Here is a 24,408-nt window from a genome sequence, read left to right on the forward strand (position 1 = left end):
GGCCAAGCCCCAAACTATTTCCAAATGGATAGCACACTGCATCCATTTCTGCTACAAACACCATGGGAAACCAACCCCTCAGGGAGTTAGAACACATTCCACTAGGACAATATCTACCTCTACAGCATTTCTCAGGGGAGTCCCTACCAGGGACATCCTGGAGGCTGCTACCTGGAATTCTGTACACACCTTCAAGCATTACCACCTGTCTATATTTTCCAAATCCAGGGCAGGATTTGCTACAGCAGTCTTGCAAGGCGTACTAGCCAGCCCTAACTCTTCTTGACCACCTCCACCCTTCTTCAGCTTTGGGAATCCACCCAAGTGTGATGATTGCAACAGTGAAACACAAAGAACATAGTACAGTTGTGTACACTTACCATAAATGTAGATGTTCGAGTGTATTCACTGTTGCAGTCCTGGTTTCCCTCCCTCCAGCCCCCTGGTTTTCTCTCTCCCCCCTATCTATGGCTATTACTAACCCCTTCTGGGGTATTGGTATTGGTATTTACTTTTTACTGGTGATGTTTTCCCCACTATAAACTAGCTCCCTATTTGGGGGGCTCCTGACATTTGGGGCAAGAAAAACTGATGTAATGGCATCTGCTGCCTGTTTTTATACCCCTGATGACCTGACGTCAGTCCTGGAGCGACAGCATCAGACGCAGAAATACTAAGTCTCTGGTATTCGGGCCGACTGAGGGCTACCTGCAGGCAGATAACCCAAGTGTGATGACTGCAATAGCGAATACACTTGAACATCTACATTTATGGTACAACTGTATTTTTGGATGATTGATAATCTGTTAAATTTCAACACTAGCAAGATGAGCATAGTTACCATTCATGCCACCAGTCATAATTCTTCAATTCCAGTTTTGTCCAGTGTAGTGGTGAAATTCATGTCAACTGTGCAGAATTTAGTTGTGATATCTTATGATCAGCTCACCCTTATGGGACCAGATGACTGCTGTAATCATGTCTCATCATCTGAGTAATATTTCCTGAATGAGCATCTAATTCCATTAGCTGGCTTTCCTGTAGTTGTGTGTGGTTTCATTTCCTCACAGTTGAATTGCTGTAATGTCTTTTACTTGGATTTGCTGAATGTTGTGCTTGACCAAATGTCTTCTAGTGCAGAATTCAACAGCCTGGATACTTACTTGGGCATCTAGATGCCATCAAGTTACACCACTGTTTTGAGGTCAGCAGTAGTTACGTGTTCATTCTCATATGGCCTATAAAGTTCTTGTTCTACAGTCTTATATGGCCTATAAAGTTCTTGTTCTAGTGGATCTTTCCCTTTCAAAACTTTGCTATCCCTTACCACAGTGGACTTCTCAACTGATAACTGATTGCTCACACTCTTTAGTCTTCCAGCCTTAGATCTGAGGGTTTGGCTTGATTCCTGTGGGGAACATTTCTTTGCTTATTAAGGGCCTTGTTTTTGGAACATCTTGATAGAGTGGCTTGGGTTTATCCTGATGCTTGCTTCAAACTCTTGCCTCAAAACCTTCCTTTTTTACCTTGTTTGAGGGTTAACTGCTGCTTTTTTTGTATCTATTATGTATGCATAATTGCATTGCGTTTTGTAATAGTGCTTAATTTGCAAGTACTTTAGTTTGGGGAAAAAGATGAACAATGTTGTGTGTGGATTGCAGTTCTGCTATGCATACTGCAGTGGCTCACAAAGTTGTAATCACTTTTGTTTTTTTGTGCACTCTAGGAAAAAGGAAGCACCCCCCTTCATGTAGCAGCAAAGGCAGGGCAGGTTCTACAGGCAGAACTGCTAACAGTTTACGGTGCTGATCCCGGGGCACCAGACTCAAGTGGAAAAACACCAGTTGAATATGCAAGGCAAGTCTAAATATTTTGTTTTTGTGAAAACTTTTACAGCTTTTCTTTGTGGTTCATGGGCAACTCATCTGTGCTTCAGATTTCCAGAATCCGCATGCTGTGTAAATGAACCATGCAGACCACAGCTTGTTACAAAAAAAACACTTTGTACCCTTAATGATTTTCTATATTCCTGTCTCCATACAGCCTTCATCAAAGTTGTACATTTCATTTTCACTATTATTTAGAATTTGTAAATTATCTTACCGTGCATGTCTTCTTTCTTCCTTTTTTCCACATTTCTCTCTCAAAATCTAAATGGACAACAGTATTGAGAGAAAGTTATGGTGACTGTGTTCATCGGCATGTTTGTGCTGCAGCATTGCAGAAGCCAGACAAGTGCGCCTGTGATGCATAATTATTCATGACTGATGTAATTAGTGTTCTCATTTCTTATGGACCACAGCATGATACTTTGTCCATCATATATATATATATATATATATATATATATATATATATATATATATATATATATATATATATATATATATATATATATATATACACGTATGAGCTTCTGCCTTACCCAAATAAGAGATGAAGGCACTGATTTAGAAAAGGGTGTTATCTCACAAAGTTATTGAACTGTAGTTAAATACTGTTAAGGGCTCTATTATAGGTGCAAAAAGGAGTGATAAGAAAAATGGAAGTGATAAACACTAATAACATAAAGAATCATGAAATAAGGAATCCTAGAAAGCAGGAAAAAAGAACGTTCCAAATGCAGGACTTTTTTTTGGTTTTACCTTGCACCAGGTTTTTAACATATCTGACATTGGCTACTTTTGCAGAGTCTGGCCCACAGCCAGCCTCCTGTTTTGTTTTGCCCAGCTTTTATGAGACGTAGGTTTCTCCTATGTTGCATTTGCTGAAGAGCATTGCCTATCCTACTTATGATCTGAGGTTCTGACATTGGGCTGTGTTTTAATGTGCATTACAGTTCTCTTGAAATCACTTACTGAAACATGACTGACTTTCTGCTGCTTCAGTTTGATTGGTATTGACCTTCATTCACTGACACTGTTAATGTCTTCACCAGAAAAGGTGCATTTCCAAGACTCTGTCATGACCATCTGCATGAAGGCCACTGGTAGTTGAACTAAGATCAGACCAAGGTGTCATCTATCATTAAAGCTTTATTTTAAAGCTCCCATATGATACTTTGCTTTCTCTCCTAACCACAAGTTTCTTATCCTGGTCTTCCTTTTACTGCTATTGTTTATGCCTTTCTTTGTAAAATTTAGCTGTCATTAGACTGCACTCTGACAACACTTTTTTTTTTTTTTTTAATGCCTTTTTATTAAATTATCTCAAGCCACAGGCAGCCATACATTAATAGAAAACAAATCATATTAACATTACTCCATTTACATACATTATATATTACATATGTTGTTTTTCCTTGTAACCGTAATTTTGTCCAGCATTGCATAAATTGCTTCGTTCAAATTCCATTTATTTTTATGTAATTTGCTCCTTCCCTTTTCTGAAGGTCCTTCTTCCAGGTTTTTTAAATCTCTTTCATTACTCAGTACTTCAACTAGAATTTGTTTAGATTTTCATTTCCATTTTGTGTTGGTTCCTCTTTTATTTATTTAACATTTGTTACTGGGAAAGTCCAACTTGGAACAAAGCCAATTTTCGGCAGCTGCCCAGGGAGAAATGCACCAGACGTATGTCTTTGTAACATGGGAAGAAGGCTCGACTGAAGAATAGTAGTGTCCACAAATTTATTGAAGCACTTTTCATTCAAGTACCATACAGAACTTCATCAGAGTAAACAAATTTAAGTACAAAGTTTCTTTTATAATATTTCAGACTTGTCGTGACATATTTTTGACCTATAATCAAGCTCAGCTTCTTAATTGCATTTAAATGCTTACGTTAGACTTAACTCTATGCATTCTGAATCTTTCTTGCATTTCCTTGTTACTAAAGAATCATATAAATAAGTGCACTTGTTAAAAAATGTGCTAGTTTAAAACAACAAAGTGTGCACACATTTACACAAGAATAGTGACAACATATAAAACAACATACATTCCTTGTAAAATGTTCCTTAAAAACTAAAGTTTGATCTGTTTATCTTAAGCTTTTAAGTTTTAATACAGGAGATAGAGCAAGCTTCATTCAAGCTTGGGTATGTAAAGGCATTCAGTTGGATTTGCCATATCAGCTCTAATTTCTCTAGCAACAAAGAAAAGGTACCCTCTCTGTTACCAGGTTCAACTTGGTCAATAACTCTAAATTTAAAACTGTGATTCTTAAATTCTACTATGTGCTTTAAGGAGTCTTTCACCAAAACCTCCTTCAGTGGTTCTACCCTGTTTGACCCTTCGGTCAAAGAGACTCTCACCTGCAGTGAGCAGGAAGGCAAGACTGCCAGCTGTGGGAATCAAGTTTTCCACCCCTCAATGCTCCTTTTTGTAAGTTGCTGCAAGGGGCCAGGAAAATGTGATTTTGTAAGTCGCAGTCTGCCGTCCAAGACACTCAAGATGAGCCCTCCTCCAGAGGTCGGGGGAGAGGGTTCAACAGCGGACACCTCCCTGGGGCAGAAGAAGTCTGCAAAATAAGGGCTTATGGAACCCTTCTCTGAGCAGCCCCAGTTGCCTGACTGCCCTGTCCTCGAGGCAGTCAGGGGTAAAATTGTCTTTGCACCTCTGGGCCTGGGCAAGTATTACAAAAGATCGTTGGGTGCTAAACATTTCCAGGGGTTATTCTGTTCCCTTTTCCCAGCTTCCTCCCGTCAGGAGATACCTCCCTGATGCACCACCCCATCAGAGGGAGCTAGCTCGGGATGAAGTGCTCAAGTGTCTGTGAAAGAGAGTCATCCAAAAGGTCTCCCCAGGACAACGAGAATCTGGAACTTACTTTTGCTTCTTTTTGGTGCCAAAGAAGACGGGGGACCTGCATCCAATCCTGGACCTCAGCAGTCTCTATCTCTGTCAAGAAGTCCAAGTTTTGGATGGTCACTGTCCAGTCCATTGTGCGTTTGTTGTACAAGGACGATTGGATGTGTTCCATAGATCACCAGGTCACGTGCTATCATATAAAAATAGACAGGCGCTCCAGGAGACATCTCCTGTTTCAAGTAGGGGCCAATCACTACCAGTTCAGGACCCTGCCCTTTGGTCTCACCACATCCCCCCCCGGGTGATCAACAGATGCATGGTAGTGGTCGCAGCTTACCTGAGACTGCAGGGATTCTGGGTGTTTCCGTACCTCAACAATTGGCTCCTCACAGCTCCCACGAAGCATAGTCTGGCCACTGCCTGTCAGTACCTACTACAGCTTTTCGATCAGTTAGGCATTAGTGAATCTCCCCAAATCCAACCGGATTCCATCCCAAAATCTGGAATTCATCGGGATTCAGTTGGACACTTTGTTAGAGATTGCAGTGCTCCCGCTCTGTTGGGTACACCTCCCAAGATCCCATGTTCAGTGTCTTCTCAATCTGCATAATCCCCAGGCCCACCTTGTTCTCAGGGCCTTAGCGTCCATGGCGGCTGTGATCTATCTAGTACCATTAGCCAGGTTCTATATGAGGGTTCTGCAGTGGACTTAACTGCTCAGTGGTCTTCCCTGGTTCATCCTTTGTCAATTCCCATCCACCTCACACCAGTGTGCAGGCATCCTCTCCTTTGGTGGATCCAGTCTCCCAACCTCCTAGCAGTAGACCATTCTCTCTTCCTCCCTCAAGTGCCATAGTGACCACGGATGCTTCCCTGTTGGGGGGGGGGGGGGGCATGTTCAGGGACAGATGGTCCAAGGCATGTAGTCTGAAGCAGAAACCAAACTGCATATCAATGTCCTGGAAATGAGGGCAGTCATCCTCACGTTGCAAGCCTTCCAGGACTGCCTCCCTCCAGGTACCATTGCAGTTCACACGGACAACATGGCTGTTTGTGGTACATCAACAAGCAATGGGGCACATGTTCGTATCTGCTTTGTATTGAGGCCATGAGAGTGTGGGAATGGGTGATGTCCTTGGGGCACTTTCCCATTGCAGCGCATATTCCTGGAGCGTCTACTATGCTGGCAGACTCAGCAGGGCAATCCTGAATTTTCACAAGTGGTCCTTGAATCCTTCAGTGGCGAAAGATCTTCCTTTGCTTGGGGTCAGCTGAGCTGCAGTCTGTTTGCTTTCTCTCTCAAACACAAATGCAGCCAGTATTTTGCCCTGATTCCCCTAAACAGAGAGTCCCCCAGGGTTGCTGCGCTGCATGATTGGCCCAGAGTCTCCTTTTATACCCATCCTCCATTGTCTGTCATTCCCAGAGTACTTCAGAAAGCCTGTCACCTCAAGGCCACCTTGATCCTCATCTCCCCATTTTGGCCTCAGCAGGTGTGGTTTCCCCTTCTTCGGTCTCATTTGAAGTACCCCCCTTGGGTACTAGATCCCATTCCGGATCTGATTTCCCATCCCTCTCCGCTTCTGATTCCCACCCTATAGACACTTCATCTGACGGCATGGTTTGTCCACTTCCAGTAATCCTGAATCAGCCCAAGCTACCTTCTGCCGGTAAGAACCTTATCCTGGCCTCTCAGAAGGCTTCCTCTAGAAATATTTACACTAGTAAGTGGAAACTGTTTTCTGTTTGGGCTAGGCAGTGCAATCTTGATCCTGCTTCAGCTTCCATTTCAGATATCTTGCTGATCTTGTCTTGCTGTTTCAGAATGGAGCTAGCTTCTCAACTATCAAAAGTGCAGTGGGCAGCTTTTTCCAACTTCCATATTTGTGAGGAAACTGCCTTCTCTCGCTTGTGTAAAGCTTTTTTAAAAGGGGTTTTCTGCTCTAACCTCCTGTCAAGGATCCTTCCTCCTTCTTGGGACCCTTCCTTTTTGCTGCAGTCTCTCACACAGAGTCCGTTCGAGCCTGCTGCCACATGTGATATCAAATTCTTGCCATGGAAGACTGCTTTTCTTGTAGCCATAACGTCAGCTAAAAGGGTTTCGGAGTTGGATTTGCAGTCTCTTTCTGTCAAACTACCTTTCATGGTTTTTCATAGAGATAGAGTGGCCCTTCGAACTAAACCTTTATTCATGCCTAAGGTTGCCACAGAAGCAAATTTGAACCAGTCAATCCAATTGCCAGTCTTCTTTCCAAATTTTGCTAATAAAGGGAAATATCTCTTGCATACGCTAGATGTGCATATACAACTGTGCTTCTACTTTATTTAACATTTGTTTACCAGGAAAGTCTGACTTGGAATAAAGCCAAATTTCAGCGGAGGCCTGGGGAGAAACTGTCCAGATGCATGTCTTTGTAACGTGGGAGGAAACGCACACAAATGCAGGGAATACATGCAGACTCCACACAGAAGGCACCCCAGCTGAGAATCGAACCAGAGAACAACTTGCTGTGAAGTGACAATGCAACAGTTGCACCACTATGCGATACTTAGGACAAAGAGTTTCTGCAGGTCTGACCAGCTGTTTGTGGCAGTCTCTATTAACAGGAAGGATCAGGCAGTGTCCAAAGAAACAACCTCCCATTGGATTTTGATGTGCATTTCCTTTGTTTATTCATCCAAAGGTTTGTCCTTACTAGGGCCAATCAGAGCTCACTCCACTAGGTCAGTGGCTACGTCAGCTGCCTATCTTGCCTGTCATTCCATAGATGACATTTGTGTGGCAGCCACCTGGTCTTCTCCTCATACTTTTGTTAGTCACTACAAATTTGACATTGTTTCCAGGAACAGGGCTTCCTTTGGCTCCACAGTTCTTCAGCATGTCTTTCTATGAGGACGCCCAGGATTTAGGGACGGTGGGGACTCTGACCCAAGATTGTGGAATAGTGACATGGATAACATCAGAGTTATGTATTTATAACTTGACATTTGTGTTTTCCTGTGTCACTATTCATCACTATCCCTCCCTCCTTCCCCTGTCCTGTAGGATTTAGAGGATGTGGAGCTGTCTTATCTGGTGGTCAAGGTCCTCCTTAGCTGCATTCTAGCTCATGTCCAACTCAATCTGAGGGGTTAGAGGGCAGCAAGGGATCATGGGAGTGGGAAGAGTTCGAGCCTAGAACCTGTCTGTAAAGTTGCCGGCTTGGATACGATATCTGATCCAAGATCCAAGACTGATGAATAGTGGCATAGGTAACACAATGCTAAGTTACGGTAAGTACAAAACTCTTTTTTGGTTGGATGAGTAAGAGTGTACTAGATTTTTATGGATGGACAGTTGTCAGGTTGATGTTTAATGGTGTGGGCAATAGTAAGTTGGTTGAGTGATTAGTAGATTTGGTAGTTCAGGCCATTTTAGTTGTTTTAGAACTGTGCAGTGGTGTGATCTGTTGGGGAGGTTAGATACAAATCTAGCTATTTTGTGGTAGCAGGTTTCTAATTTGGTTAGGTCAGTCTTTCTATGGTTAGGGAAGATAAGGAAAACATACAGTAAACTGGTAGAAGATGTGTTATAGCAATAAATTGTCTTGTGGTTGGAGTGAGAAATGGTTTGGCTCTATACAGTGAGCCAAGTTTTGCAAGGACCTTTTTAATGGAAAGGGCTATGTATTTATCATATTTAAGTGAGTTGTCAGTTGTGACGACTAGTAACTTGCTATTGTCAACTGGTTCAATTTTGGAATTATTAGAAGAAAGGATGTAAAAAGGGGATGGGGCACTGGGATTCTATTATTCGTGAACAGCATGAATTTTGTTGTGTTTGGGTTTAGTATGAGTTGATTTTCTGCTAGATATTGATCTGATGTTGTCAATCTTTACATAATCCTTGACTGTGGGCTCTGTTCCGAACCTCGGAACAGACTCTGCAGTTTACTTCAGCTCGTGCCTTCCAAACTCTCGAGCTAGGCTCTACCCATAATGCTCCTCTCCGTTACCTCAGATCTCATTTACCGTTTCGTGTCAGATGCGTCCGACCTCTCTCAAGCTTTTTTGCGTCTGTGTAATCCTTTCCCCTTTTTTCCTCTACCATTTCATCTATGTACCATTGCTTGTACTCTGTTTACCCTTTTAGGTATTCTTGGTTACCATTGTTAGTACCCCTTTTTCATTCCAAAAAAAAAAAAAAAAACCTTTGCTGTCCTCTCGTGTGTGTGTGTGTGTGTGTGTGTGTGTGTGTGTGTGTGTGTGTGTGTGTGTGTGTGTGTGTGTGTGTGTGTGTGAGGGCCTGTATCAGCCTTAACCTTTTCTTTCCATCATGGCTGATAAATCTGCTTCTCTAGCTAAACCTTCAATGGGCACTACTGGTTTTAAAAGATGTCAGAAGTGCAACAGAAAAATGCCAGATTCAGATGGGCATGTCTTGTAAATGTACTACACCCAAACAATAGACACACAAGAAAACTGTACTCTGTCACTGTTTCTCTGCCAGAACCTTAACTGAGCGGAGAAACAAATTGATATTAAAAAGTCTCATTAAAAGGTGATTTTGAAGAAGCTATTTCTGGGTCTAAGACTGAAGCCAGTTCTTCCTCCTCCTCTGAACAGAAGAAACTGTCACACTCTGTTCTGAGCAGTTCCTCAGAACCGCCAAAAACGATAAAACAACCTACAGTGTCGACAGTTCCATTGGCACTGATGGGCAAGACAGACTCTGCACCCACTACTACTATTTCTGAAAAGACAACTACTTCAGCACCAGAGGTTTTCTCAGTACCAGAGCAGACAAAAACTATTTCTATTCCAAGATCTAGGTACTCTACCTCGGTCACTCCATTTAAGGACCAACCACCTAACCCGTTTATGGAGTCGAGACCACCTAGGTCTCCCTTTACATCATCCGTTCGATCCACTAAGAGCCTCTCGGAATCAGACATCATGAGGCTGGTGGACCAGCTCTTGATGGTGAGGGGATTACTGTCTTCTTTGGTTCCCAGCCAAGTCAGCACCGGGACCTGTATTTTGACACCATCTCATTTTTCTCCTCCAACTCCAGTTGAGTTATTGGAACCCCTGGCACCAACCCTTCCCAGGTCTGACTATCAGGGTTCGGGTAAGAATCTCTTCTCCAGAACCGAGAATTGTCTTGAGCTCCTCCTGTTTTTCAGAACTGGAGGTCTCCTGGGGTTGAGACTTCGTCACTGGTTCCGGGGGGCAGGGTTCAACTTCCCTTTTATCAAAACTTTTTATGTCCCTCGGTGCTTCGGCTTTCATTGGTTCAACCCAGGCTTCTGCTTCAAGGGCCGCCTCCTCGGTGCAGGGTGGGACTACAGTTCCAAAGGAGTCTATTTCGGTTCCGGGCTCCCATCCCTCTACAGGGTGGGGGGGTGGTCTTCTGAATCATGGAGAAGACCTTGCCCATTGTGGACTTCCAGTCCTTGCCAACCCTGTTGGGCTAAACATCTGTATTCCCTCAACCAGAGCTACCATCAGCCACCTCCCTGGGACAGGGGGCACAAAAGCCTCATGAGAGACCCACCTTGTTGATTTCCTCTTCAGATACTTCCCTGGAACATCCCCCTGAGGAAGTCCCTGCAAAGATAAAGTGCAAGAGGAAGCACTTAGACTCTCTGGAGGAGTTCTTCACAGAGGATACCGATTTTTGATGGAGGTGAAGGTTTACCCAGGTCACCCTCTGTTTTCTTCGGGGACATCCTGGAAATCCTTAAACAGAGGGGTGGCTGGTCTTCCCTCCAGCCTTCCTTGGAGGAGTCTGTATACCTGGAGGCTTTTCATGCACAACCCTCTACCTCTTGGATTTCTCTGCCTGCAGACAAGCCCATTAAATTGATAATGCAGTGAGCATGAAAGATCCCTGACTCCATAAAACCAATCCCCAAGAGGCCTGACCAGATCCTTTCTGCCCCCAAGGAAGAAGAGCATTGGGCTAAGGGCATCTCCATGGACACCATGGTGATAGCGGCAGCCACAAAGAAGGAACTTGCAGAGGAAAGTCCTACTATCCATCTTGTTTGACTTTGCGGAGCCATTTATATCTTCATTTGTCAATGCTCAGTTTGAGTGAACATCCCTGTTTGGATCCATGGTTAAAGACACACTGGCCAGATGTGAGAATGTTGCAAAGACTTTCTGCCCTGGGCATAGGCTTCTCCACTCCTCAACCGCCCTGTTCTAGGAACCAGAGAAATGGGAGGCTATGGTTCAAAAAGTCACAAGGGCCTATCTAGGACTCTTGTGGCAAGGACTTTCCCTGGGGCAGAGGGGGAAGTAATAATGGAAGATGCCGTCCTAGAGGCAGAGGTGGCCTGCAGAATCAGGGGTCCAGAAATTCCTACTCTGATAATTCCTATCAGCACTCCTGAACGGAGGTCCAATTGCCTTCCTCTGGAGGCAGTTGGGGGATGATTATCCCTGCAACAATCTTCCTGGCTACGAATGACATTGGACAAATGGGTGTGGGGAATCATCACTAGAGGGCTACATCATTCCCATTTCATCAAGTCCAAAAATACAAAAAGACTCCCAGACATTCCACCTAGTCACAGGGAAGCAGCAGTCACAGAAATTCGAAGACTGCTTAAAAAAAGTGTCATTCAAGAAGTCCCACCAGACCAAAGTGCATCCGGGTTTTACTCTGTTATTTTTAGTGCTCAGAAAGACATGGGACTGGAGACCCATTTTGGATCTCAGCCAGTTCAACAAATCAAATTCCGGATGATCTTTACAATCAATACTTCTGTTCTTGGAAAAAGACGATTGGATGTGCTCTATAGATCTTCAGGATGTGTATTACCATATAGAAATGGACAAACGCTCCAGGGTATTCCTGCGCTTCTGTCTGGGAGCCAGTCACTTCCAGTTCAGAGCACTGCCGTTTGGTCTCATCACAGCCCCTACAGTGTTTACCAAATGCATGGCAGTGGTAGCATCATGTCTCAGACTGCAGAGATCTCGAGTTTTTCTGTATCCTGAGAACTGGCTCCTTACCGCTACCACCAGGCATCAACTAGAATGGGCAAGAGTTTACACACTGCATCTTTGCACTTTAGGCACATCAATAAATTATAAAAAGTCAAATCTGCAACCTACACAGCAGCTGGAATTTATCGTAGCTCTGTTAAATACAGTTACAAGACTTGCTTCACTCCCAGTAGAAAGGTTCCAAAAGATCAGCTCACGAGTAAACCATATTATTCAGAACAGAAGTGTTCCAGCCAGACTAATCCTACAGGCGCTAGGCTCAATGGCAGCCTCTGTTACTTTAGATGTCCTTCTATTCCTATGTTGCAGTATTCTTGGTGTGGGATTTCCCACCTCAGGTAACCCGTACGTCTGCTCCTATACAAAAGCTTCAGCTTGGCTGCTGTAATTGCGTGGGACATCACACGTAGGGCCATAAACCAGGGGCCTTAAATGTGACGTCTGCACGCACAGACCTCAGAACCTTTCAGCCGCAGACTACCATCACATCGTGTGCTTCACTTTTTCACCACAAGACGTCTAAAAGCTAAGAACCCCATTGGGTTTTTTCTTCTTTGACTTCTAGCTGAAGCTTGGTTTGTTGTAGTAACTTTCAGCCAATGTCAGCTAAAAAGGGTAAATGCCAATCTGGGCGCCAGATATCTCATAAAGCTTCACACAACCACTGCGTTTTTTGCCTAGGCCGAGAGGATGACTAAACCGCTTGCTCAATCTGCCAGTCCTTCGTTCCTCAGACCCTATGCAGCTGTCTGGTTGCTCTCAATCTATGTGTAGAAAATCAGCAACTTAAAAAATTAGCACTAAGGATGGATCCCATTTTGGAAGCTCCTTCTGAACCTCTGTGGAAGAAGGCCAAGATTCCTAGGCCCACTTCCACTGCCTCTCCACCTTCGGATGCCCTGACAGCTGCCGATTTAGGAGTTGAGGGATCTCCATTAGATCTGTCTACTTCGTCGACCTTTGAGGAAGCCGCTTCTCAGTTGACAACTAGCACATCCATGGAGCTTACTCAGACATCCGCTACAGCCGAGGTCGAGGGGGAACCAGACACAGCTGAGCCTCTGACCGGGATCCCTCCTCCTGACACTGCTACCCTTAGCCATGCCCCTGATTCCAGGTCTTTGCCTAAGACTACTCCATTAAAAAAGAAAACAAAAACCAAACATCTGGCTACACTTGCTGAAGGCCTACCAGATAGCCAGTCCTTCACCTCATCTTTGATGTAGGCCTTCATGGCCCTTAGGACCACAGCCTCTTCTTCATCTACTCTTCCCCTATACTCAGCCCCAGGCTCCTCTCTTCACCGCCCACTTCACAAGACAGGAAAGAAGAGCAAGAGGCTGCTTATTCATCTTCCGATGAATCAATTTCATATGCCTCCCAAATAGCCTCTCATCAAGAATATTACTCCCTAGATAAAGAATCCATCGAAGGGGACTCCCCTCCAGAGGATATCACCTTTGGAGAGACCATAACCAAAATGAAGGAATACTTCAAATGGGACGCCTCACAAATGTCTGATACTTAAAATAAGGTATTTTGAATTGCTGCAAGTGGAATCTTTCTCCCCTTCTGCCATTCCTCCTGTCATTCCTGCTTATTTAGATGCCTTTTTGTCAACCTCTAAGACCCCAGACTCTCAGCCCCCTGCCCCTAAGAGACCAGATCGCTTCTACAAAGTGCCTGATGACCAGAAATGTCTAGTCATATCACCCCTGGCAGACTCTGCTGTGATTGCAGTATCACCTGATAAACAATCCAGACTGATTCCGTCTGCAGAATTGGAAAGAAGGTTTACACCTCTTCCACATTGGCCTTCAGAGCCATCAACTATCAAACCCATATGGCCAAATATGCTCTGGCCCTTGTCTCTCAAGCCTCTACTCTTCTGGCTGCTAGTCCAGACTGCCCCAGTAAATCTGACATAGCATCTAAACTATCTCTAGCTGCCCAAGTAGCCAGACATTCCATTAGATGTAGTTATGCTGCAGAGGCCTCTGCATGGTCTGCAGCCTCTGCCTCTGTACTTCAAAGATATTCATGGCTACGTCTACAACACTTACTAGAGGACTTCAAGTCTAAAATCTTAGATGCTCCTCTAGACCCTAACTTACTGTTTGGTAAACAGTCAGCAGACCTCTTTTTAACAGTCTACAAGAAAAGAGTAAGGAATTGCAAGACATCAACCATCTTCTTGTGTCTCCCGTTTCTAAATATTACAGAAATTACCCTGCAAAAACTACATTTGTCAGAAGAAACCCCTCCTCTGCCAGATCTTCCTCTTCCAGACACAGAAGAGGGACTAGAAGACAAACTTCTTCCAGGCCAGCTGTCTCACAGCCCCCCACTAGATAGCCTTTTCATAACAGAGGAGGACCCAACAATGTGCGACTACCTTGCCCACCTTCCACTTTTTGCCTCCCCTTTTGGAAAATCATAACTACAGACACATGGGATGTTTTTTGTGTTTCACTGTTGCAGTCATCACATTTGGGTTATCTCCTTGCAGTAGCCCTCAGTCGCCCGATTATCAAAGTCTTGGGTCCTGCGTCGGTTGCTGTCTCATCTTCCATAACGTCAGGTAGTCAGGGGTGTAAAGCATGCAGCCGATGCCATTACATCAGTCTTTCTTGCTGTGCGGTGCCCAAAGCAGAAGCAGTTCACAAGTGCTGGTCGGCCGACTCCTGTAATTTTCGTTTTCGAGTTTCAGTACCGAAGTCTTCAACTAAAGCGAAGTACCCCATTGGGGAAACTTTTTTTCTTGCTGTAAACAGATGTCAGTAAAAGTCAGTAATTGTATTTCTTGTGGAAAGCAAATACCTCAAAGATTTTAATTCGTATTATATTCCTTGCCTAGGCCCTGACCACGACGTACCTCGCTGTTGGTTTTGTGCCTTATATAAACAACAAACTATTTGTCCTTGGTATATTTATGCCTCTAAATATTTCGGTACTCTGTTCAATTATCCAGATATGGCTTCGGTAAGCCACCCAGATACCGACATTCTGAAAAAACGCAAAGATGAAGACAGAGACAGGCCGCTTGGTCCAAAGCTGCTGATGACGCTTCTCCTAAGCTGGTTTCCAGTTCGCCGGTACTCAGTGAGGTGCTTGCGCAGCCCCTGATGCCAGCTACTTCAGATTTGCAGGCCTCTACTGAGACACATTCGGAGTCCAGTATGCCGCAAAATGCTTCAATTGTGGAACCTGCGGATGTGTCTACCTTGGATGGCTCCGGAGCCGCTGTGCAGGCACCGGCTTCTGAGAGTGTATTCAGGCCTACTGACTAGCATATTAAACCGACCCCATCTTCTTCAAGGCCTAAAACTCTATCTATGCCTAGACGCCCAGACCTCATGGTCAGGCCTCTATGCCTAAAAAGCAAATGATAAGAATGGCTGAAGACCTTATTACTTTAATCAGGGGAAGCCAACCAACCTTCCCCCTCGAAGAGATCTAGGACTGTATTTGGCTATGATTCTTCTGATCAGGATTCTGAAATTTCTGTTTCTTCTGATCAGGATTTACCCTTATCTGCCTATGAGGATTCTGATGCAGAGGACGCAATTCCCTCTGCTTCCCCTACAGAGGATTTCTCTTTTGGTGAAACCTTGCATACTCTTAGGGAGCATTTCCACTGGGAAAGCCAGGGTTACTCTGATTCTAAAAAGAGGCTTAGGGATTTCTTAGTCCTGCCCCAACACAGGCCTTTAGCTATCCCCTCCGTACTGAACATTGTTGATGATGCCTTTACGGAGTCTAGCTTGGCCCCTGGCTCCTTACCTCCTGCTCCCAGAAGACCAGATAGATATTACAGGATTCCTGACTCTCACAAGTTCCTCTTTAAAAATCATACTGCAGATCCTGAGACCATTTCACAGGGACACAAGGGCATAAAGGCTACTACTGCCAAAAATCCTACCCCCTCTGATAGAGATTCCAGGGCACTGGATAGATTGGGTAAGAAGGTATACACTTCTGCAACCTTGGTCATTAGGGCCTTAAATTGCCAGTTTCATATGTTTAAAGTATCAGCTGCATATTATTGGATTGCTTAAATAGAAAATTATGTTGATTCCCAGCTGTGTTGAAAATAAGGATTTACAGGATTTAATGCATTCTGCTGAACAAGTTGGAAAACATACCTTGCAATGTGGTTTTGATTCACTAGAGGCATCTTGCAGGGCTGCTGTTACTGGGTCTGTGCTTAGAAGGCATGCTTGGCTTAAGGAGCAATCTTTGTCAGATCATGTTAAAGCTAAATTGTTGGATGCTCCCTTAAACCAGGACCGCCTGTTTGGCAACAAAGCAGAAGTAGTACTTAAAAAGATGGAGGAAAAAGCTAAATCTATGCAAACTGTTAAGGCAGCCTCCAAGATTTAGTAGGCATTGACTCCTAACAACTGGTCCTTTCCTGCCTCTTCCAGGCCTTCAGTCCAAACCCAGACCCAGCAGAACACTCTGGCTTCAGTCCCAAGGTACGCACAGGACTAAGCAGTGGGGGGCTCCCACTTCCAAAGCAGGGAGTATTAAGGCCCCCCATGGTAAACTGTCTCAATGACTTAACTTTAAAACTTCCAAGCCCTTCTCAACTGATTGCTCCTTTATGGGGAAAGATTGCTCTGCAGGCAAAAAACTGGGAACTCATTACCCAGGACAAATGGGTTTTAAGTATAGTTTGCCAGGGATACAGATTTCACTTCCACACTTCACCAACCCCAAATAGTTGGCCAGATCTACCCCTAAATCAGTGGGCAGAGGCTCAAAAGCAAATTCCCTCTTTCTTAAGTATAAGGGTTATTCAAACTGTCCCAGAAGAGGAAAGGGGACAAGGTTTCTACTCAAGACTTTTTCTGGTGCCCAGAAAAGATGACTCCTGGCATCCTATCCTGGATCTCTGTATCCTAAACACTTTTTTGGTGATCGCAAAATTCAAGATGCTAACTCTTCACCAGTTGCTTCCTATGCTAGGTAAGTATGCCTGGTTGGCAACACTGGATTTAAAGGAAGCCTACCTGCACATCCCAATCAGGGAATCTTGCAGAGGGATACCTACACTTCAAAGCAGGCTTCATGCACTGCCCTTTGGCTTATCTACTGCACCCAGGGTATTCACAAAGTGCCTAGCTTCAGTCATTGCATTTTGCAGTCAAAGAAATATTCAGATATACCCATATGTGGACGATTGTCTAATTCAGGCAGAAAGCCAGGACATAGTTGAATCATCTGGCGTTTGTACAAAAAGTGCTGACTTCTCTGGGGTACACCATAAATGAAAAGAAATCACATCTGGTACCCTGCCAACAAATTGTATTCCTGGGAGCAAGCTTGAACACAACTTCCCAGATGGCTTTCCTCACGCCAGAGAAACAAGTTAATTTGACAGCTTACTTCAAACTTATGGCCACAAAGACCCTGCTATCTGCAAGACATATACTGCAAGCCTTGGGCTTCATGACCTCCTGCATTCTTCTAATTCCATACGCAAGACTGCATATGAGGAAACTACAATGATATCTAAAAAGACTATGGTGTCAACATTCTCGGGATCTAGAAGCAATGATTCTTATCATACCTTGTCTAAAGATAGTTCCTGTGGTGTGCAGAGGCCTGCCACCAAAACAAGGGACTCCCATTCACTCTACCCCCTGCCACCCAAACTCTAACAGACGCATCAGACTATGCATGGGGGGCTCACCTGGCAGGGAAGTGCATTCAGGGCAAATGGAGCCAAAGTCAAATGCACCTGCATATCAATCAAAAAGAAATGTTAGCTGTACAGAACATGCTGACAGCCTTCAAGGACCACATTCTTCCAGGACAGTTAATGGTGAAGACGGACACCACCACTGTTATGTGGTACATAAACAAGCAAGGGGAGACCCATTCATACCCCCTCTGCAGACTAGCCATAGCTCTGTGGAACACAGCCTTGAGCTACCAAGTGCATTCACAGGCTCAATTCCTGCCAGGAAAGCTAAATACACTGGCAGACAATCTAAGCAGAAATCACATGGACCCACATGAGTGGAAACTGGAACCAAAGACTTTCAACATGTTGATAAACAAATGGTGGCGTCCAGAGAGAGACTTGTTTGCCTCCCCCCAGAACTACCAATTGGACAAATTCTGCACAAGTATTCCCCACAAACAAGCTTGGAAACTGGATGCCCTGTCCTTCACCTGGAAAAAAATCTATCAGTTTATGCCTTTCCTCCTCTGCGTCTCCTCTCCAAGGTACTACTAAAGATCAAACAGGACAAACCAAGGATGATGCTGATTGCACCAGTCTGGCCACGCCAGCACTGGTACCCCCTATTGTGGTGTCACTACTGGAACCTTGGCACCTACCTCAGACCCCTACCCTGCTGTCCCAGCAGAAGGGCTAGATTCTGCACCCTGTGCTTCAAACCCTGAATCTGGCAGCCTGGCTAATTACCTGATCTCGCCATTACCATCCCTCAGTAAACAAGTGTTGGATGTCATTCTGCAGGCAAGGAGGCCTAGAAAGTACTAGAAAATCTTATGCCGAAAAATGGAAAAGATTCTGTTCCTGGAACCAAACTCACGGGATGTGCAGAGCAGTACCCAATTTACCTCGGATTCTCCAATACTCAACTGAGATGCTTCACAAGAGCCTTTCTTTTTCCTTCATCAAAATTCATGCCTCAGCCATTTCAGCTCATTACAACACAGAACCACCCCTCTTCTCTCATCCACTGCTCAAGCAGTTCCTCAGAGGGGCCAAAAACTTAAGACCAGGGATCTTAACTTCGTATTGGAAAAACTTACTCTACGTCCTTTTGAGCCAGTTGCAAGTGCAGAGTTGAAATTCCTTTCTTGGAAGACAGCCTTCCTTTTAGCCATCACTTCAGCAAGAAGTGTGTCTGAATTACAGGCCCTTATGGCAGTGGAGCTTTTCATCATCTTTTATGCGGACAGGGTGTCCCACAGGACCAATCCCTCCTTCATGCCCAAGGTAATATCCAGTGTGGCTCTAAGTCAGTCCATTCATTTACCAACCTTCTTTTCTAATCCACAGAACAAAGGGGAATGGATACCGCATTCAGACAACTTAGATTTTACTTGGACAGGACTAAACCTCTCAGGAAATCTGAACAGCTGCTGGTGGCATTTGCTGCAGGGACAGAGAGGAAGGCCATTTCAAAGCAAACCATTTCTAAATGGATAGGCCATTGCATTTATTTCTGCTACAAGTACCATGGAAAACCTATCCCACAGGGGATAAGACCACATTCAGCCAGGGCTGCATCTGCCTCTACAGCCTTTCTCAGAGGTGTTCCTACAAGGGACATCCTAGAAGCTGTTACCTGGAGTTCTGTACATACTTTCACCAAGCATTACCATTTACCAATTTTCTCTAAATCCAGAGCTGGTTTTGCCACTGCAGTCTTGCAAGGCCTTATAGCTGGTCCTAATGCTATCTAAATTCCTCCTCCCATCCTTAGCTTTGGGAATCTACCCAAATGTGATGACTGCACCAGTGAAACATGAAGAACATAGTACAGTTGTGTACATTTACCGTAAATGTAGATGTTTGAGTGTATTCACTGTTGCAGTCCTGGTTGCCCTCCCTCCAGTCCCCTGACTTCTTTTGGCTGTACCTTTATTCCTTTTTTACTATGCTTAAAAGCTTTTTGGTGTAGTTGCTTTTTTGGTGGGGGTATTATCTTCTATATATATTTAATTGTTTCCCATTAGGGGGGCACCTGACCTCTTGGGCAAGAAACACTGATGTAATGGCTTCAGCTGCATGCTTTATACCCCTGACTACCTGACATCATGGAAGATGAGACCGCAACCGACGCAGGACCCAAGACTTTGATAATCAGGCCGACTGAGGGCTACTGCAAACAGATAACCCAAATATGATGACTGCAACAGTGAATACACTCTAACATCTACATTTATGATAAGTGTACACAACTGTACTTTCTGGCTGTAGTTCAAAAAGGATACTTCCTTTCTTGGAGAGAAAGCCCCCCCCCCTTTAAGGGGCGTACCCTTCCCCCCCAAGAAATCAAACTCCTCTTCCCACAGATTTTACAAGACCTTCTGAACCTTGGAACAATAGAACCTGTCCCACCAGGGCAGGAAGGAAAAGGCTTCTACACCAGGCTGTTTCTGGTCCCCAAAAAAGATGGACTATGGAGGCCCATTCTAGACCTTTCCTTTCTAAAACTATTCTTAATGTTCCCACCTTCATAACGCTGTCCCTACAAACTGTACTCCTTCTTACACCAGCCCAAGCCTTCATGGCCACACTCTATCTGAAAGAAGCCCATTTGCACATCCCCATACAACCTTCCCACAGGAAATTCTTACGTTTTTATGGACCCTCCCCTCACTTTCAATTTACAGCATTGCCCTTTGGTTTGTCTACTGCTCCCCAGAGTATTTAGAAAATGCCTGGCACCTGCCATAGCCTATTGCATAACACAAGGATTCAGATTTACCCATATCTGGACGACATCCTTATTGTAGCAGAATGCAAGGAAACCCTGCAAATCCATTTACAGTTTACCATTTGCATGCTTCAAAGACTGGTGTTCACTCTTATTTTCCAAAAATCTTCCTTGATCCCAAATCAAGACAAAACATTTCTGGGTTGCAGGATCAGGACAGACATAACGAAAGCCTTTCTTCCCCAGGAGAAAGTCAACTCCTTGTCCTCCCACTTCAAAACTATTATGCAGACCCAACATATAACTGGAAGGGTATTTCTACAAATCTTGGGCCTAATGGCAGCCACCATTCCCATGCTACCACTAGCCAGAATGCACATGCGAAAGCTGCAGTGGTATCTAAAAAATGTATGGTTACAACACCAGCATCCTTTAGAGCAAGATGTTACACTCTTGCCCTGCCTACAGTCAGAACTAAAATGGTGGCCTCATCAAATTCAGCTGAACCCGGGCCTTCCACTGCAGTTTCCCACCCCAAACCAGTTCATACATACAGATGCATCAGACCTAGGATGGGAGCTACAATGTCAAACTACAGGGCACAAGCAAAGTGGTACTCTTCCATAAAGAACAAACATATCAACGTGAGGGAAATGACAGCAGTCCTTTTGGCATTGAAAGCCTCCCTTCCCCTTTTACAACCAGGTGTTCTCTTAATAATAACAGACAACACCACAGTTATGTGGTACCTCAACAAGCGGGAAGGGACAAAAGCCTACCACCTCTGCAGACTAACCTTACTAATCTGGGACCTAGCCTCATAGCACAACTTGTCCATGTAGGCATTGTAGGCATCCTGCATCCCCCTCACAGGACAACAAACAATTGAAAGCCTCCCTTCCCCTTTTACAACCAGGTGTTCTCTTAATAATAACATACAACACCACAGTTATGTGGTACCTTAAAAGCCTACCACCTCAGCAGACTAACCTTACTAATCTGGGACCTAGCCTCACAGCACAACTTGTCCATGTAGGCATCCTGCATCCCCCTCGCAGGACAACAAACAATCATTCCTTCTCAGCAGGACATCCTCTCCAAGTCATGAATGGCTGCTGGACAAGAATATCTTTCTAGGCATTGTCCATCGGTGGGGCACACCAGGTAGATTTGTTTGCCTCCCCTCAGAACAGACAACTGCAGACTTTCTGCTCCAAGACCCACTCTCCACTAGCATGGAGAATAGATGCATTTAGCATTTCATGCAAGGGGAGGTTTCTATATGCCTTTCCACCATTCCCATTAATTCAAAAAGTCCTCCTGAAAATCAGGAGAGACAAACCAAAAATCTTGCTGGTGACCCCCCTACTGGCCAAGGCAGCACTGGTTCCCCCTACTTCTCAATCTAGCCAAGGGCAGTCACCACAAGTTACCCCACAAGGTGGACCTTTTGACACAACAAAAGGCAGCCCTCATTTAACCACACTTGCAGATGTTGGCACTGACACTGTGGGTGATAAAGTTTTAATTCCCTTCAGGCACCACTACTCATAGAATGTGCTTTCAGTCGTGAGGGAGGCCAGGAAACCTACTACAAGGAAATCTTACTTGGCTAAATGGGAGAGATTTTCCAAATGATGTCTGGGCAAGGGCAGGGATCCATGCATTGCAGATCTACCCCTAGTTCTCGTTTGTGTGCGTGTCAGCTAGTTAAGAGGGGACTTTCACTGAAGAGTATGAAAGTCCACCTTTCAGCTATTTCAGCTTGCCTGCCACTAGACCCTCCCCTACTAGCCAGGCTCAATGTTAAACTATTCTTAAGAGGTCTTGCACATCAGACCATCAAGAAAACCCATCCCACCACCCTGGGACCTGAACGTCATCCTCGAAAAAACTCACACAGTCCCCATTTGCACCTGCTAGTACTGCTACTCTGCAAATGTGCACATGGAAGATGGTACTGCTAGTGGCTATAACTTCAGCCAGTAGAGTGTAAGAATTACAGGCCCTAATGTCCTGCCGCCCATACACTACCTTGTACAAAGACAGGGTAACCCTACGAATCAACCCTTCCTTTATGCCTAAAGTGGTCAACTATCTGTCCTTAAACCAATCTATTCATCTACCCACCTTTTTCCCCTCTCCCACCGATGAAAGTGAGAGACTACTCCACTCCCTGATGTACACAGACAGCTAAGGTTTTACCTAGACAAAACCAGATCCATAAGAAAATCCAATCTGCTTTTTGTTTCCTTCCACCCCAGGGCCCTGAGCAAGGCAGTCTCTAAACAAGCCATCACATGTTGGATTAGAAAAACTATTTGCCTATGTTACTCACGCCATGGCAAAAAACTCCCACAGGAAGTAAAGGCTCACTCTACCAGGGCATTGGTAGCCTCCATAGTCTTCTTAAAAGACCTGGACACTACATCCATCCTGGAAGCAGCCACATGATCCACCATTCACACTTTCACCAAATACTACAAGCTAGACAGTGTCTCCAGAGCATGTGCAAGTTTGGCAGAGCAATTCTGCAGGGCTTTGTGGACTCAGCTGCTTCTACCCCCTCCCTTCCTTCCATCTAAGCTGTGGTACTCTCCCTCACCAAGAATACTGCACCATAGGAATAGAAGGTCATAGAATAGTTGTGTAAAATCTTACCATAACCATAGATGTCCTTCTCTTCCATGTTGCAGTATTCCTTCCCACCCACCTTAACCCCCTTCTCTATTATCTCTCTCATTGTTGACCTGTCTTAGGTCTCTTGGTGGTTATACCCTACCGTATGACCAATTTAACCACCAAATGGCTATGTTGATCCTATGGCTGACATCACTTGCTACTCTATCTTGACCTCTTCTGCTGGGCTTTCAAGTTCTGAGGTCTGTGCATGCAGACATCACATTTAAGGTCCTTAGTTTATAGCCCTACATGTAACGTCCCACGCAACTACAGCAGCCAAGCTGAAGCTTTTGTATAGGAGCCAACGTACGGGTTGCTTGAGGTGGGAAATCTCACACCAAGAATACTGCAACATGGAAGAGAAGGACATCTATGGTTATAGAAGGATTTTACACAACTATTGTTTCCCTTAGCCAGATATCACATGCAAATTCTCCAATGGCTTCTGTCCTCCCAGTGGTCATGAATAAGTCAACCATTGTTACATCACATCTTGCTCACCAATCGCTGCAGATAAGACCTGTCATGATTGCTCCATTACAACGAGTTACTTTCTGGTCATCGTTTCATCCTTCCTCAGCCCCAAGCCATAGTGACCAGAGATTCTTCCTGGATGGGGGAGGGGTCGCATTATCTGGGAAGGACAGTCCAAGGCACTTGGTCCCCACTGGAGGCCAATTTGCACATCAGTGTTTAAGAGTTGAGGATGGTGCTCTTAGACTTGCAAGTATTTCAAGATGCCCTTCCCTAGGAACAGTGGCAGTCCAAACGGACAACATGTCAGTAGTCTGGTACATCTCAAACAAGGAGGAACCAAATCTTACCCACTTTGTTGAGAAGCCCTCAGAGTTTGGTAGTGGGCGATTTCTTCCAACCACTTACTAATGGCAATGCACATTTCTGGGGAGTTCCAGCGTGATAGTGGACAAGTTGAGCAGAACTATTCTAATGCCTCACGAGTGGTCTCTCAATCCTGTGGTGATGGAAAAGATCTTAGGGCCAACCTTGCTGTGATCTTTTTCTTCTCACCCTTACAAGTGCAGCAATTACTTTGCCCTGATCCCCTCTCTGGGGGAGTCGCCAAGAGACACTCTTCTCCACGATTGTCCCACTGGTCTCCTGTACGCCTGATATCTCAGTTTCTAAAGAAAGCCAAGTGCTCGAAGAACACAATAATCCTCATTGCTGCATTCTGGCCTTGATAAGTTTGGTTTCCCTTCATTTGGCCTACCCTACTTTGAAAACCTTGGATTCTGGACCCAGCTCCATATCTATTATCTCATTCAGAAGGAATGGTTCATCCAGTTCTCCAACATCTCAAACTCACTGCATGTCTTCTCCAATTACCATGATCGTCAGGCATTCTTCCCTTTCTTCTCCTGTCTGTCAAATCATTGTGGCCCATCAAAAACCTTCTTCTAGGAAACTTTACCAGAGTAAATGGGAACAGTTTGATAGATGGGCTCTTAATAATGCTCTGGACCCTTATACAGTCCCCGTCCATAAAGTATTGGATTTTTTACCTGATCTTTATCGAACTGACTCATCAG

The 24,408-nt window shown here is 44.6% G+C and overlaps 1 protein-coding gene across 7 annotated transcripts in view; it reads left to right on the forward strand.

Annotated features, from left to right (window-relative positions):
• The window catches only part of GIT2 (GIT ArfGAP 2), a 1,410,467-nt gene that overhangs the window by 277,923 nt on the left and 1,108,136 nt on the right, over positions 1 to 24,408 (forward strand). For all 7 annotated transcript variants that reach the window (XM_044068490.1, XM_044068492.1, XM_044068493.1 and 4 more), the window contains exon 6: positions 1,727 to 1,857. In XM_044068490.1, coding sequence (XP_043924425.1) covers positions 1,727 to 1,857 — 131 coding nt within the window. The remainder of the gene's footprint in view (positions 1 to 1,726; positions 1,858 to 24,408) is intronic.

Source organism: Protopterus annectens, chromosome 4.part0, assembly GCF_019279795.1.
Source record: "Protopterus annectens isolate FY-2018-M chromosome 4.part0, PAN1.0, whole genome shotgun sequence".
NCBI lineage: Eukaryota > Metazoa > Chordata > Ceratodontiformes > Protopteridae > Protopterus > Protopterus annectens.